This window comes from Leptodactylus fuscus, chromosome 2, assembly GCF_031893055.1.
Source record: "Leptodactylus fuscus isolate aLepFus1 chromosome 2, aLepFus1.hap2, whole genome shotgun sequence".
Classification (NCBI taxonomy): Eukaryota; Metazoa; Chordata; class Amphibia; order Anura; family Leptodactylidae; genus Leptodactylus; species Leptodactylus fuscus.
In genome coordinates this window covers 270,686,573-270,700,993 of record NC_134266.1, presented here as the reverse complement: position 1 = coordinate 270,700,993, position 14,421 = coordinate 270,686,573, and the positions used below count along the sequence as shown (strand labels likewise).

The following is a 14,421-nucleotide window of genomic DNA, read 5'->3' as shown; positions in this document are numbered from 1 at the left end:
ATTGGCCAGCGCTGATTGGCCAATGCATTCTATTAGCCCGATGAAGTAGAGCTGAATGTGTGTGCTAAGCACACACATTCAGCACTGCTTCATCACGCCAATACAATGCATTAGCCAGTGCTGATTGGCCAGAGTACGGAATTCGGCCAATCAGCGCTGGCTCTGCTGGAGGAGGCGGAGTCTAAGATCGCTCCACACCAGTCTCCATTCAGGTCCGACCTTAGACTCCGCCTCCTCCAGCAGAGCCAGCGCTGATTGGCCGAATTCCGTACTCTGGCCAATCAGTGCTGGCCAATGCATTGTATTGGCGTGATGAAGCAGTGCTGAATGTGTGTGCTTAGCACACACATTCAGCTCTACTTCATCGGGCTAATAGAATGCATTGGCCAATCAGCGCTGGCCAATGCATTCTATTAGCTTGATGAAGCAGAGTGTGCACAAGGGTTCAAGCGCACCCTCGGCTCTGATGTAGCAGAGCCGAGGCTGCACAAGGGTTCAAGTGCACCCTCGGCTCTCCTACATCAGAGCCGAGGGTGCGCTTGAACCCTTGTGCAGCCTCGGCTCTGCTACATCAGAGCCGAGGGTGCGCTTGAACCCTTGTGCACACTCTGCTTCATCAAGCTAATAGAATGCATTGGCCAGCACTGATTGGCCAGAGTACGGAATTCGGCCAATCAGCGCTGGCCAATGCATCCCTATGGGAAAAAGTTTATCTCACAAAAATCATAATTACACACCCGATAGAGCCCCAAAAAGTTATTTTTAATAACATTCCCCCCTAAATAAAGGTTATCCCTAGCTATCCCTGCCTGTACAGCTATCCCTGTCTCATAGTCACAAAGTTCACATTCTCATATGACCCGGATTTGAAATCCACTATTCGTCTAAAATGGAGGTCACCTGATTTCGGCAGCCAATGACTTTTTCCAATTTTTTTCAATGCCCCCGGTGTCGTAGTTCCTGTCCCACCTCCCCTGCGCTGTTATTGGTGCAAAAAAGGCGCCAGGGAAGGTGGGAGGGGAATCGAATTTTGGCGCACTTTACCACGCGGTGTTCGATTCTATTCGAACATGGCGAACACCCTGATATCCGATCGAACATGTGTTCGATAGAACACTGTTCGCTCATCTCTATCCATGATGATTAAAAAACACTCCATACACAGGAACAATAGTGCAAAAGTAGGAAAAAGTGATTAAAACCGCATAGGTTTCATTGTGGCTACATGTTTCGACACGTCTGTGTCTTACTCATAGCCCAATCTAGAGTCTACTGACCGACCAAAACCTTTTTAAAGGCTGAGAACACGATTATCCACCTTACAATAACACCTGATCAAAATTAGTCCAAAGCACACGTTAACCCTCAAAACTGCCATTATGTTTATAATGAACGACACTTTCAACTAACAGTTTCATTAAATTTAATTAAAACTACAATATTCACCCATATATATAAGAAAACAATATTACCGCATTTACAGTGTTACAATGAGCCACAATGAAACCTATGCGGTTTTAATCACTTTTTCCTACTTTTGCACTATTGTTCCTGTCTATGGAGTGTTTTTTAATCATCATGGATTAAAAGTTATTTTTTAAAGAAATATTCCTGGTAGAGCGGATCCTTCTATCAATTTATTTCGTCTGTAAGAATATAACTACTATAATACTGCTTCTATGTATAAGAATATAACTACTATAATACTGCTTCTATGTATAAGAATATAACTACTATAATACTACTCCTATGTACAAGAATATAGCTACTATAATACTACCTCTTATGTACAAGAATATAACTACTATAATACTGCTCCTATGTACAAGAATATAACTACTATAATACTGCTCCTATGTACAAGAATATAACTACTATAATACTACCTCCTATGTACAAGAATATAACTACTATAATACTACCTCCTATGTACAAGAATATAACTAATATAATACTACCTTCTATGTACAAGAATATAACTACTATAATACTACCTCCTATGTACAAGAATATAACTACTATAATACTGCCCCCTATGTACAAGAATATAACTACTATAATACTACTCCTATGCACAAGAATATAACTAATATAATACTACCTTCTATGTACAAGAATATAACTACTATAATACTGCTCCCTATGTACAAGAATATAACTACTATAATACTGCTCCTATGTACAAGAATATAACTACTATAATACTGCTTCTATGTATAAGAATATAACTACTATAATACTACTCCTATGTACAAGAATATAACTACTATAATACTGCCCCCTATGTACAAGAATATAACTACTATAATACTGCTCCTATGTACAAGAATATAACTACTATAATACTACTCCTATGCACAAGAATATAACTACTATAATACTACACCTATGTACAAGAATATAACTACTATAATACTATTCCTATGTACAAGAATATAACTACTATAATACTACCTCCTATGTACAAGAATATAACTACTATAATACTGCTCCTATGTACAAGAATATAACTACTATAATACTACCTCCTATGTACAAGAATATAACTACTATAATACTGCCCCCTATGTACAAGAATATAAAGGTTGATGTTTTGCTTCTATTTCTTAGATTCTTCCTCCAGATAGAGATAGATTACAGATAATCTTGATGGTCGGAGTCAGATCTTCTTGCTCTTAGGTTGTCCCTAGTTCACACGGAGATTATGGTGTTCGGGGGGGAAGGGGGGGGGGGTTGTTGTTACATCGTCTTCTCTATCCTGGACACCGTCCCATCAGCTCATTACAGATAAATCTGACACCGCCACAGATCTGACCACTGGAGCCGCCGCTGTGTATAACTTTTATCTCCTCAACATCTGAAGTAACAATCTCTCCACTAACTCCTCTCATACCACCGCCATCTTCTTCTCCCAAAACCTTCTTATCTTAAGTGGTTATTGAAACCACAACACTTGTGTCAGTGTTTCTGATCTCAACCAATCAGATCGCTCCTTTCTCTGAGAATCTGTCAAATGCAAGATTTTAGGTTTCTAGTGTCAGTTTTGGGGGTATTGTCCTGGCTTCTTTTCTCTGGAGAGACACCAGAGTAAAATACTTTCACCTTCAGTCTATCCAAAAACTTGTTTGACCTGAGCCAACGGAACTCGAAGCGAAGCAAATTTTGGGAGATTTACCCATCTCTAGTCACCACCAAAAATGCAGTCTAGTCAAGACCAGAATTTTACTGTGGGCAAGGAAGAGGGGGGTCGCAAAAGGGAAACTAAATAAGAGGTTTCCACTCCACCCTTTTTACCTGATTGTGACGTCACTCTCCAGACCATAGGCGCCATTTTCTATTGTTTTCTCATATGACATTTTGGTATTTTCGGGTGCAAGCTGTGAAGGAATAAAACATTAGAATTATTAAAAAAATAAATAAAAATTAAATAAATTATATATATTCTCGGTTCTTCAAAGTAGCCACCTTTTGCTTTGATTACTGCTTTGTACACTCTTGGCATTCTCTTGATGAGCTTCAAGAGGTAGTCACCTGGAATGGTCTTTCAACAGTCTTGAAGGAGTTCCCAGAGATGCTTAGCACTTGTTGGTCCTTTTGCCTTCACTCTGCAGTCCAACTCACCCCAAACCATCTGGATTGGGTTCAGGTCTGGTGACTGTGGAGGCCAGGTTATCTGGCGTAGTCCCCCATCACTCTCCTTCTTGGTCAGATAGTCCTTACACAGCCTGGAGGTGTTTGGGGTCATTGTCCTGTTAAAAAATAAATTATGGTCCAACTAAACGCAAACCGGATGGAATAGCATGCCGCTGCAAGATGCTGTGGTAGCCATGCTGGTTCAGTTTGCCTTCAATTTTGAATAAATCCCCAAGAGTGTCACCAGCTTGGCCCCCCCACACCATCACACCTCCGCCTCCATGCTTCACGGTGGGAACCAGGCATGTAGAGTCCATCCGTTCTCCTTTTCTGTGTCACACAAAGACACGGTGGTTGGAACCAAAGATCTCAAATTTGGACTTATCAGACCTTGGCACAGATTTCCACTGGTCTAATGTCCATTCCTTGTGGTCTCTTCTGCTTGTTGCCTGTCCTTAGCAGTGGTTTTCTATCAGCTATTTTACCATGAAGGCCGGCGGCTGCACAAAGTCTCCTCTTACCAGTTGTTGTAGAGATGTGTCTGCTGCTAGAACTCTGTGTGGCATTGACCTGGTCTCTAATCTGAGCTGCTGGTAACCTGCGATTTCTGAGGCTGGTGACTCGGATGAACTTATCCTCCGCAGCAGAGGGGACTCTTGGTCTTCCTTTCCTGGGGCGGTCCTCATGTCAGCCAGTTTCTTGATAGTGCTTGATGGTTTTTACAACTGCACTTGGGGACACTTTCAAAGTTTTCCCAATTTTTCGGACTGACTGACCCTCATTTCTTAAAGTAATGATGGCCACTCGTTTTTCATTACTTAGCTGCTTTTTTCTTGCCATAATACAAATTCTAACAGTCTATTCAGTAGGACTATCAGCTGTGTATCCACCTGACTTCTGCACAACACAACTGATGGTCCCAACCCCATTTATAATGCAAGAAATCCCACTTATTAAACCTGACAGGGCACACCTGTGCAGTGAAAACCCATTTCAGGTGACTACCTCTAGAAGCTCATCAAGAGAATGCCAAGAGTGTGCAAAGCCGTAATCAAAGCAAAAGGAACCGAGAATATAAGACAGATTGTCAGTTGTTTCACACCTTTTTGTTAAGTATATAATTCCACATGTGTTACTTCATAGTTTTGATGCCTTCAGTGTGAATCTACAATTGTCATAATCATGAATACAGAAAACTTTTGGTCTGTACTAATAATATATATATATATATATATATATATATATATATATATATATATATATATCAGTGGTGTAACTACCACCATAGCAGCAGGGGCAGCTGCCACAGGGCCCGGGACATTAGGGGCCCGGTGACAGCCGCTACCATTATACGCGGGGATCTTTTCGGACCCCCAAGTATAACGATCGGCAGCCCAGGAGAGGTAAGAAACAAACACTGTTACTTACCTCTCCATGATCTGGGCAGGCTTCGGCCTAGTCGTCTGACGTCTCATGACCCCAGCCTGCATCCCGGGTCATGTGACGTCTGACGTAATTGAAGATGGACTACTACGGAGGCCGACAGCGTAGGAGCCGGGAGATAGGTGAGCAACAGAGGTTTTTTTATGTTTTTCTCCCCCTGGGTCTCCGATTATTATACTCTGGGATATATATGGTAGTCGCCTATTCTTCAGGATATAAGGATATTCTTAACAAACAGGTTTCTGACCCCTTGGGTGGATACTTACCATCGGTGATCCCCTGTGCCCTATTAGCAATGGTTTGGGCCCGAGCGTCCCCTTCTCCCTAATGCAGGGGGAATACATCCCCAGTGGTAAGAGATACAGGACTAGCAGCACGGCGATGTACGGACCGACGATCATCACCTGAGAGACTACAAGAAAAAAAACAAATATTAAATGCGAATTTTAATTTTTTTTTTGGAAAAGAAACTAAAACCAATACGATTATAGAAAGAATGCAAAAAAAATTAAAAATATCCCAAAAAGCAAAGCCAACATGTCCATGTGCATCTGAAATGTCAGTGTTCTGGAGCCTTCATAGGAACAGACTGTGGAATATTTTAGCATGAAATTAAAGCAAAGAAAATTTCACTTTTTATTGTTATTTTTCCGCTTATTAACTATGCAAACATTGATAATATGGTAATGATGATCCCCAACAAATCCGCAATCTGGCCCCCATAAGACAAGCTGCCTACCAACCAAGAGGGACATCTATAAAAAGGGCCACAAGATACCATAAGGCAGAGACTCCTACAACCAATCACATTCTAGCTCTCAGCTTTGACAAATCCATTTGAAATTAATAGCTGTAACTCGATTGGTTACTCTAGAACCAATGAGATTTTAGCTTTCTTTTCCAGCAACACTTTGGAAAATGAAAGCAGGGATCTGGTTGGTTACCGAGACCAATTCTTCCACTTGCCCATAGCAACCAGTCGGATCCGTGTGCAGCTCCTCTACTTCTCACCCCCTTGTGTTCTAGTAGCTCGCAGCGACCTATCAGAATTCAGCTTTTATTTTTTTCAGAGAAGGTTAGAAAAGGAAGCTGAACTCCTATTGGTCGCCATGACTTACAAGGACGCGTCCCTTAGTGGCCCCTGCACACAGTACTATTCCCCATAGTGGCCCCTGCACACAGTATTATGTCCCATAGTGACCCCTGCACACAGTATTATGTCCCATAGTGGCCCCTGCACACAGTATTATGTCCCATAGTGGCCCCTGCACACAGTATTATGTCTATTAGTTGCCCCTGCACACAGTATTATACCCCATAGTGTCCCTTGCACACAGTATTATACCCCATAGTGGCCCCTGCACACAGTATTATGTCCCATAGTGGCCCCTACACACAGTATTATCTCCCATAGTGGCCCCTGCACACAGTATTATGCCCCATAGTGGCCCCTGCACACAGTATTATGTCCCATAGTGGCCCCTGCACACAGTATTATGTCCCATAGTGGCCCCTGCACACAGTATTATGCCCCATAGTGGCCCCTGCACACAGTATTATGTCCCATAGTGTCCCCTGCACACAGTATTATGCCCCATAGTGTCCCCTGCACACAGTATTATGCCCCATAGTGGCCCCTGCACACAGTATTATGCCCCATAGTGGCCCCTGCACACAGTATTATGCCCCATAGTGGCCCCTGCACACAGTATTATCCCCCATAGTGGCCCCTACACACAGTATTATGCCCCATAGTGGCCCCTGCACACAGTATTATCCCCCATAGTGGCCCCTGCACACAGTATTATGTCCTATGGTGGTAGTTACGCCACTGCTCCACAGTATAAAGTCCCCTTTCAGTTGCCTCACAGTATAAAGCCCCTGTCCTGGTGCACCCACAAAATAATGTCCCCTCAGACCCCAGAGTATAAATGACCCTCTCCTGGTGCCCCCAAAGTACAAACAAACAAAAAACCTAATACCCCCATCTCCCCTGCTGTTCTCTGCAGCCCCTGATCCGAAGCCTTCAGGGAACAGCAGGCACAATGTAAGTGATGTCACCACATTGCACCTTCAGCTACCAAGACACCAGGAGCAGAGACCGGGGCATAATGGTGATGTCGGGAGCAGACAGCATCAGCATCTGGAGGACATACCTCTCACCAACTGGGACAGCACCCAGAGTCCTGGATGGTTGGGAGCAGGGGCGTAACTACCAGGGTAGCAGCTGGCCTGGGACAACAGGGGGTCCGGCGGCAGCAGCTACCAATTTTTTTATTTATTTTTATTAATAGGCCGTTACCTGCTGGAGTAACTCCAACAGATATCGGGCCCTATTTACTTACCACGATCGATAATTAAGGCCGTGGGCCTGCGAACCCCACAAACACCATTATCATTATACTCGGGGGGGGGGGGGGGGGGGTTCAGGCTCTCGAGTATAATGATCGGAGATCCAGGAGAGGTGAAGAAACATAAAATAAAAAGTTACTTACCTCTCCTGGCTCCAGGCAAACTTGGTGATGTCACGTGGGCCAGGCTTGCTTCCTTATGAGTCGTGACACAAGCCCCGTTCACGAGACGACTCTTCCATCATTGAAAATGGCCAACATCAGCTGGGAGTGCGCCGAAGCCCAAGAGAGGTAAGTAACAGTATTTATTTTTTTGTTTATATCCTCCCTGAGTCATGGATTATTATACTCTGGGGTCTGAAAAGAGAGTCGGGCGTCGGAGGGGAAACCCCATGTCAAAAGTTCGCCACAGGTCCCCGCCATTCCTAGTTATGCCACTGGAGGTGATGAATAAAAAGGAAGATACCGGCTGATTCCGCCCAGACAATAACACTTACGTTTCCTGTTCATCCTGACAAAATAAAGAGCGACCGGCCAAGACAAAAGAGTCATTGCTGCAAGAGAGCCGATGTGAAGGTACGGAGCGGTCACCTGCGGAGGAAACAAACTCACAAAAGTCATACAGGAGAGGAAACCGCCAAACCATCGTCAGAATACGTCTAAGATCACTAAATTAACCCCTTGCAGCCATTCTTCAACTTTTATTTTTTTTCCTGACGTTCCAAAAGCCATATTTTTTATTCTAATTTTTCTCTTCATAGAGCCATAGAAGGGCTTCATTTTTGTGGGACAAATAGTACTTTGCAGTGGTACCATTTAATATTTCATGCAGTATACTGGGAAACTGGGATGTACTGGAAATTCTGAATGGGGTGGGAATAGGAAAAAAAAAACTTTATTTTCACTTTTTTTTTTTTTTTTTAAACAGCGTACACTGTGCAGCCAAAAATGCCGCATCACCTGTATTCTATGGGTGGGTACAATTATACCAAATTTATATAGGTTTTTTTTTTTTTTTTTTAAGTTTCCAGTAAAACAACTAGGGTTTGAAGGATGATCCACTACTTCCCCTACTCCACAACATGTCCTATGCTTCGAGCCCCATTTCAGCATTATAAAGGTTTGTCATTTGCAGACAGTGTCAGATTTTACCGCAATTTACCATGAACGTCGCCATTCTCACTGGACTGTCTGCTTACCTGAAACGAGAGGCGAACCGCCGACCACTCTTCACCCCATAAATTAGACAGGACAGCGAGGGCAGCGATAAAGAAAATCAGGACAAACAGCATGACACCCTGGGGAAAGACAAAATGGAACTGTTTTTAAAGGACATGTTCACACAGTGGAATTTTTCCTAGCTGAAAAATACAGCTTTGTTTTCCCTCATACAGAGCCCCAAATACCCTAAACATAGATAGATACATGATAAAATTGTGTCTGCCAGAAAGCACCACTAGAGGGAGCTAAAGAGATTTCTGCCCATTGTGTTATTGAGTTCAATGTACTGTATAAACAGCAAGCTCCCTCTAGTGGTGGTAGCCGAAATCTTATTTAACTTTATATCTATGCAGAGGATTTCGAGCTCTGAATCAAAAAAAGACTCCTATACAGATATATGAAGAAGTTACTGAGCATATAATTGGAGTGTAATGGCGGCACTGGCTGTTAGTGTTTCTATTATCGTCATACATTACCTTGTGGCTCCAGTGCAGGTACAGCTGCTGACCCTCTGAGAGCAGACATACTGCCAAAACCTAGAAAAAAAAAATCCATCATCTGTTATGTACCCATCATACTTAAAAATAAAAAAAAATAACATAAATAAATAAAAAGTTAAACTGTGCAATTTTCTTCCCTTCCTTCTTCCAGTGCAGCCACCACTAGGGGGAGCTCCCTGCCTATAGCTTTATACAGCTAGCACTAAAGCGTATTTGTACATCTGTATGCAGTGAGCTCCCTCTAGTGGTGGCTGCAGGTAATTCCTATGACACTGGCACAACAATCAGGAGAAGCTCCTCATTGTTGGGCTCCTCCCACTAGGAGCCTCATACCGTTCTGATACCCTCTCTCTATTGTAGCCGTGTCCCTGCCTGCTGATATAATTTAGCACAGAGGATTATATAAACTAGATACAACTGTTGTAAAACCCTCGACTGTCAGATGTATTAGGGTATGTTCACACAGAGTTTTTTGCAGGTGGATTGTGACGTGGAATCCGCTTCAAAATTCGCCTGCAAAAAAAAGTCTCCGATTCACTTCAATGGGAGCCACTCGCTTTTTATTTCCCTGCTAGCTAACGGGAAAAAGAAGCGACCTGCCCTATCTTGCCACGGCGTCCGCGGCTCAAGACTCACTCCCGATTAGGCCCATTCACGCTAGCCGCGCGGAAAATTCACACGGCGGAAAAGGTTTTCGCCCTGTGAACAGACTCTTGGGTTTGTAGAACTTATTGAATCAATGCTGTAGAGTTATAGGTTGGACATGATGGACGTGTGTCTTCATCCAAACTCATCTACTATGTTACTATGAATACATCACTCTCCGAAATGTCATTCACTATAATAGAACAACAAAAATATCTGCACCCCCCAACCACACCCACATACTGAGTGAGTAATTTAGACCTGTTTATAACATTTTATAGTGAGCCAAAAATACCAAAGAGTCAAAAATAGATTTTATGTAAACTCTGGAAAGTCACTATTACTGAGAGAACCTCCCTAGTAAGCACAGAACGGGAAACTATACTAAGTATACACTGAATCCTAAAGTAATGTATAGAATAAATCTATATAGAAAGCTGAATCACTGTGTACATGCATTACATTACTTATCCTGTATTATACTCCAGAGCTGCACTCACTATTCTGCTGGTGCAGTCACTGTGTACATACATTACATTACTTATCCTGTATTATACTCCAGAGCTGAGCTCACTATTCTGCTGGTACAGTCACTGTGTACATACATTACATTACTTATCCTGTATTATACTCCAGAGCTGCGCTCACTATTCTGCTGGTACAGTCACTGTGTACATACATTACATTACTTATCCTGTATTATACCCCAGAGCTGCGCTCACTATTCTGCTGGTACAGTCACTGTGTACATACATTACATTACTTATCCTGTATTATACCCCAGAGCTGAGCTCACTATTCTGCTGGTACAGTCACTGTGTACATACATTACATTACTTATCCTGTATTATACTCCAGAGCTGCGCTCACTATTCTGCTGGTGCAGTCACTGTGTACATACATTACATTACTTATCCTGTATTATACTCCAGAGCTGCGCTCACTATTCTGCTGGTGCAGTCACTGTGTAGATACATTACATTACTTATTCTGTATTATACTCCAGAGCTGCGCTCACTATTCTGCAGGTGCAGTCACTGTGTACATACATTACATTACTTATCCTGTACTGATCCTGAGTTACATCCTGTATTATACTCCAGAGCAGCGCTCACAATAATAGAGGCTTCAGATGTCAAGTTTCCCAGCTTGTAATATATATATTCCATTATAACACGCTGCTGATTGTTTCTATTGTAATTGCATATATACACGCACATCTATATTATGTCTGTGTAACAATTTCTATTATGCAATGACTCAATACCCTGCACAAAATCTATAACCTGCTGCATTTTATATTATATAGCAGTTTACCGTGGAGTTTCTCTTTATATACAGTTTTACCACCTACTTGTTGATGGTTTCCAGGTACCAACAATTATAAAGACAACTTAACATAACTTATTCTGTATATTAGTAACATAGGGGTAAACGGAAAAAAGGGGTAGAAAATGCTAAATTGAAACAGACAATTTTTATTAAATATACAAACACAATAACAACAAGTTAAAAAGGGTGACAATACCACATCTACCAGCAGTAGGTGTGGGGGATAAATCCAGCAAAGTGAGAGTATAAATAGGGTAATTATTGTTCCCAGTATTTGAAGTAAATAGATTTGTACAAAATCAAGTTGTAAGCTTATAGTAATCGCCCAAATGTAAGGGTGTAATAAACCCAGGAACCTATCAAGGTATATTTAGAAATTTCAACATCAGTGACCTTCATGCATCTCTGACACAATTCACACAGTGGACTAGTAAGTGCATGTCAGTTAACACAATTAGAAACGTCATGTTGCAGAGAAAGCCTATCCAGGTGAATCCACTTCATGTTATAAGTAGGTAGTGCACATGTCAATGAGGTAGCGGTAGTAGGTATAACATGCTAGGTAAAAATGTAGACAAAAAACAATAGGTAACTGAGGTCAGAGGTATAACATACCCATGGATGAATTGTAAAAATATTTGCTGGTTTAGCCCACACACCAGGCCCCAATGCACGTTTCGGCTCTAAGCCTTCTTCCAGGGCACTCCCTACAGTGATCTACAGTGGGTATTAGATGTTATTTAAATGAATCATTTTGATATACCCTGTTCTTCATGCTTGTGTACATATTAGATCATTCAGGGTCCATACATTTGGAGACTTACCACTAATATTGCTATATAGGTGAACATCACGACCACCACCACCAGGATCAGCAATGACCACAGGAACCAGTATCCCAGGCCTTTAAATGAGTACCTGTTGGGAAAAGATGGTTGATTTCTTACGTAATGTACAGAGTAACAATGAAGCACAACTCCATATATCCAAATGAGTCCATGTAAACACACCGCAATATCATGCCCTACAACTAGCACACTATTCAGATTTTGTATATGCCAATGGCTTGGCTACTATGCTAAAAATCAGCTGAGGCGGACTGAGTGTCCCTTAAGCCCCACACACTATGTGCCGCCATATAGTGCACTGACCTATATTAAAGTACAGCATGTGCCTTCTTCCAGTATCTGCGAGAGTCACTTACCAGTCAAAGTCATTGTAGTCGTTCTTAGCTTCCCCCCAAAAATACAAGAAAACTAAAGAGAGACAGAAAGTCGCGACCAGGAGGATGAAGAACACGGACTCCTTCTACAAAACAGAGATAGAGATTATTATCGGCCATCGTAACAAAACATTCTACTAAAGGAGGCCTAAAAACATTACTAGAAGCCTGAGGCTGCACTACTGATGACATCACACGTCCATACATTGAGGCTAAGAAGATCTTGTGTCGAAATCTCCATCCACATCAATGTCCACATATACGTCATATAGGGAGAATGTCCCATGGACAGAGGAAACAAAAATTTAACAAATTTGGCAAGGCACGTCAGCTCTATGGTCACAGACGGAAAAATGAAACCTATCTTGAAAAAGAAGGCTGTCCCTACTGTGACACATGGAGGAGGGGCTGTTATGTTCTGAGGCGGCTTTGCTGCATCTGGCACAGGGTGTCTTGTATCTGTGCAGGGTCCAATGAAATCTCATGACTATCAAGGGATTCTAGAGAGAAATGTGCTGCCCAGTGTCAGAAAGCCGGAACCATTCTTTCTGTCCAGGCCTGTTTCATGAGATTTTTATTTTGTTTTTAAAATTCTGTTGAAGCGAAAAGCTTTGTTCATTTTCATAGAATTTTTTTTTTTAAGGTATTATTACTTTTGTCATATTCAAGTTATTTCTGTGACTATTGTGGGTTTTTCTTTCATTAAACGAGGGGGACCAACAATTTTGCCCATGTGTGTAGGCCCTATATGTGGATATTTGGTGGGCACCCAATGGTGCCATTATTTAGTGGGTTTTTTTTTTTTGTAGATTGTGAGCCTCATAGAGGGATCACAACATACATTTTTTGTCCCTATCAGTATGTCTTGTCTAGTAAGGGAGGAAATCCATGCAAACATGGAGAGAACATACAAACTCCTTGCAGATGTTGTTCCTGGCAGGATTCAAACCGAGGACCCCAGCGCTGCAAGGCTGCAGTGCTAACCACTGAGCCACCGTGTTAGTGGTTTATGGTGATATTATTTTGGCAGTGTATTTGTACATAGGCATTATATAAAAGCATTATGTGTGCATACTTTAGCACTGTATGGTGGTGCTATATGGGCACTAACTATAGAGTCACAGTGGTCGCAACTATGACTGGTCCCAAAGGCCAGCAGGGCCAGAAGTCAACTACCATACAGGCTCTGGTTCTCATATGATGGTTTTTACCGAACAAGTTTGGTTTGAAACAAAACGGTTTTGAGAATATGGACAAGGCTTGCCTGCCAAAGGTTGCGAGGTTTACCCATTTGGAAAGGCTTTGAGTCTGGGCAGTGGAGTGAGGAGATTTATGATACACATCCTTCCACTGTCAGAAAGGAGAAAATTGAGCCCTTAAAAAATTTACCCATCACACTTACCCATTTGCAGCAGCAATGTCCGGGCTCGGTCTTTTCGCGCTGGTAGCGTTTCCATCTGCAGCTGTACAGACCTGCCAGGAACGAGATGAACGGCTGGTGCTCGTAATGCTGCAGGAGGCGTCTGCGAACAATCTTCAGTTTCCCCAGCTTCAACCTCCTGAGAGTGGTGGAGGAGCTCCCCATTTGGGACTACTCACACCGCCCTCATGCCTGCAAGATAAAGACATATTAAGAGATCACGCGCAAATTGGGATAAAAAAAAAATAAAAATTTGTGTCATATACACACAGCTATAGAGTTAAATGATAAAATGCTGATTGCTTGTATCCACCACTAGGGGGAGCTTACTGCATACATAACATACAAACTCCTTGCAGATGGTTTTTTGCCCTTGGTTGGATTTGAACTGAGGACTCCAGCGTTGCAAGGCTGCAGTGCTAACCACTGAGCCACCGTGCGGCCCCTATTCTGTTGAGGTTTTTTGATGCCGCGGTCTAATCTAAGAAGAGTGCAGCAATATAGGAACCAGAAGGGAGTCATTTCATAAATAGTCAGATCTAGCAGTCAGGAAAAGCTGGGTGATAACACTATACAGCCATATTAGTTAGAGCCCAGCTTTCCTAGAAGCAGATAGAACGGAGAGACTGCCAGAATACAGTTTCATAGAAGTCG

At 42.4% G+C, this 14,421-nt stretch overlaps 3 protein-coding genes across 3 annotated transcripts in view; 1 reads left to right on the top strand and 2 right to left on the bottom strand.

Moving 5' to 3' along the window:
* The window catches only part of AAMDC (adipogenesis associated Mth938 domain containing), a 215,401-nt gene that overhangs the window by 40,757 nt on the left and 160,223 nt on the right, over positions 1–14,421 (top strand). The gene's annotated exons all lie outside the window — the stretch shown is intronic.
* The window catches only part of LOC142194137 (glycerophosphodiester phosphodiesterase domain-containing protein 5-like), a 227,434-nt gene that overhangs the window by 152,487 nt on the left and 60,526 nt on the right, over positions 1–14,421 (bottom strand). The window lies entirely within an intron of this gene.
* The window catches only part of LOC142196052 (glycerophosphodiester phosphodiesterase domain-containing protein 5-like), a 52,866-nt gene that overhangs the window by 14,963 nt on the left and 23,482 nt on the right, over positions 1–14,421 (bottom strand). The window contains exons 2-9 of the mRNA XM_075266243.1: positions 13,750–13,959; positions 12,330–12,433; positions 11,950–12,043; positions 9,125–9,184; positions 8,627–8,725; positions 7,925–8,018; positions 5,343–5,488; positions 3,295–3,377 (exon numbers count right to left, since the gene is read on the bottom strand). Of these exons, the coding sequence (XP_075122344.1) occupies positions 3,295–3,377; positions 5,343–5,488; positions 7,925–8,018; positions 8,627–8,725; positions 9,125–9,184; positions 11,950–12,043; positions 12,330–12,433; positions 13,750–13,932 (863 nt within the window). The 5' untranslated portion in view covers positions 13,933–13,959. The remainder of the gene's footprint in view (positions 1–3,294; positions 3,378–5,342; positions 5,489–7,924; positions 8,019–8,626; positions 8,726–9,124; positions 9,185–11,949; positions 12,044–12,329; positions 12,434–13,749; positions 13,960–14,421) is intronic.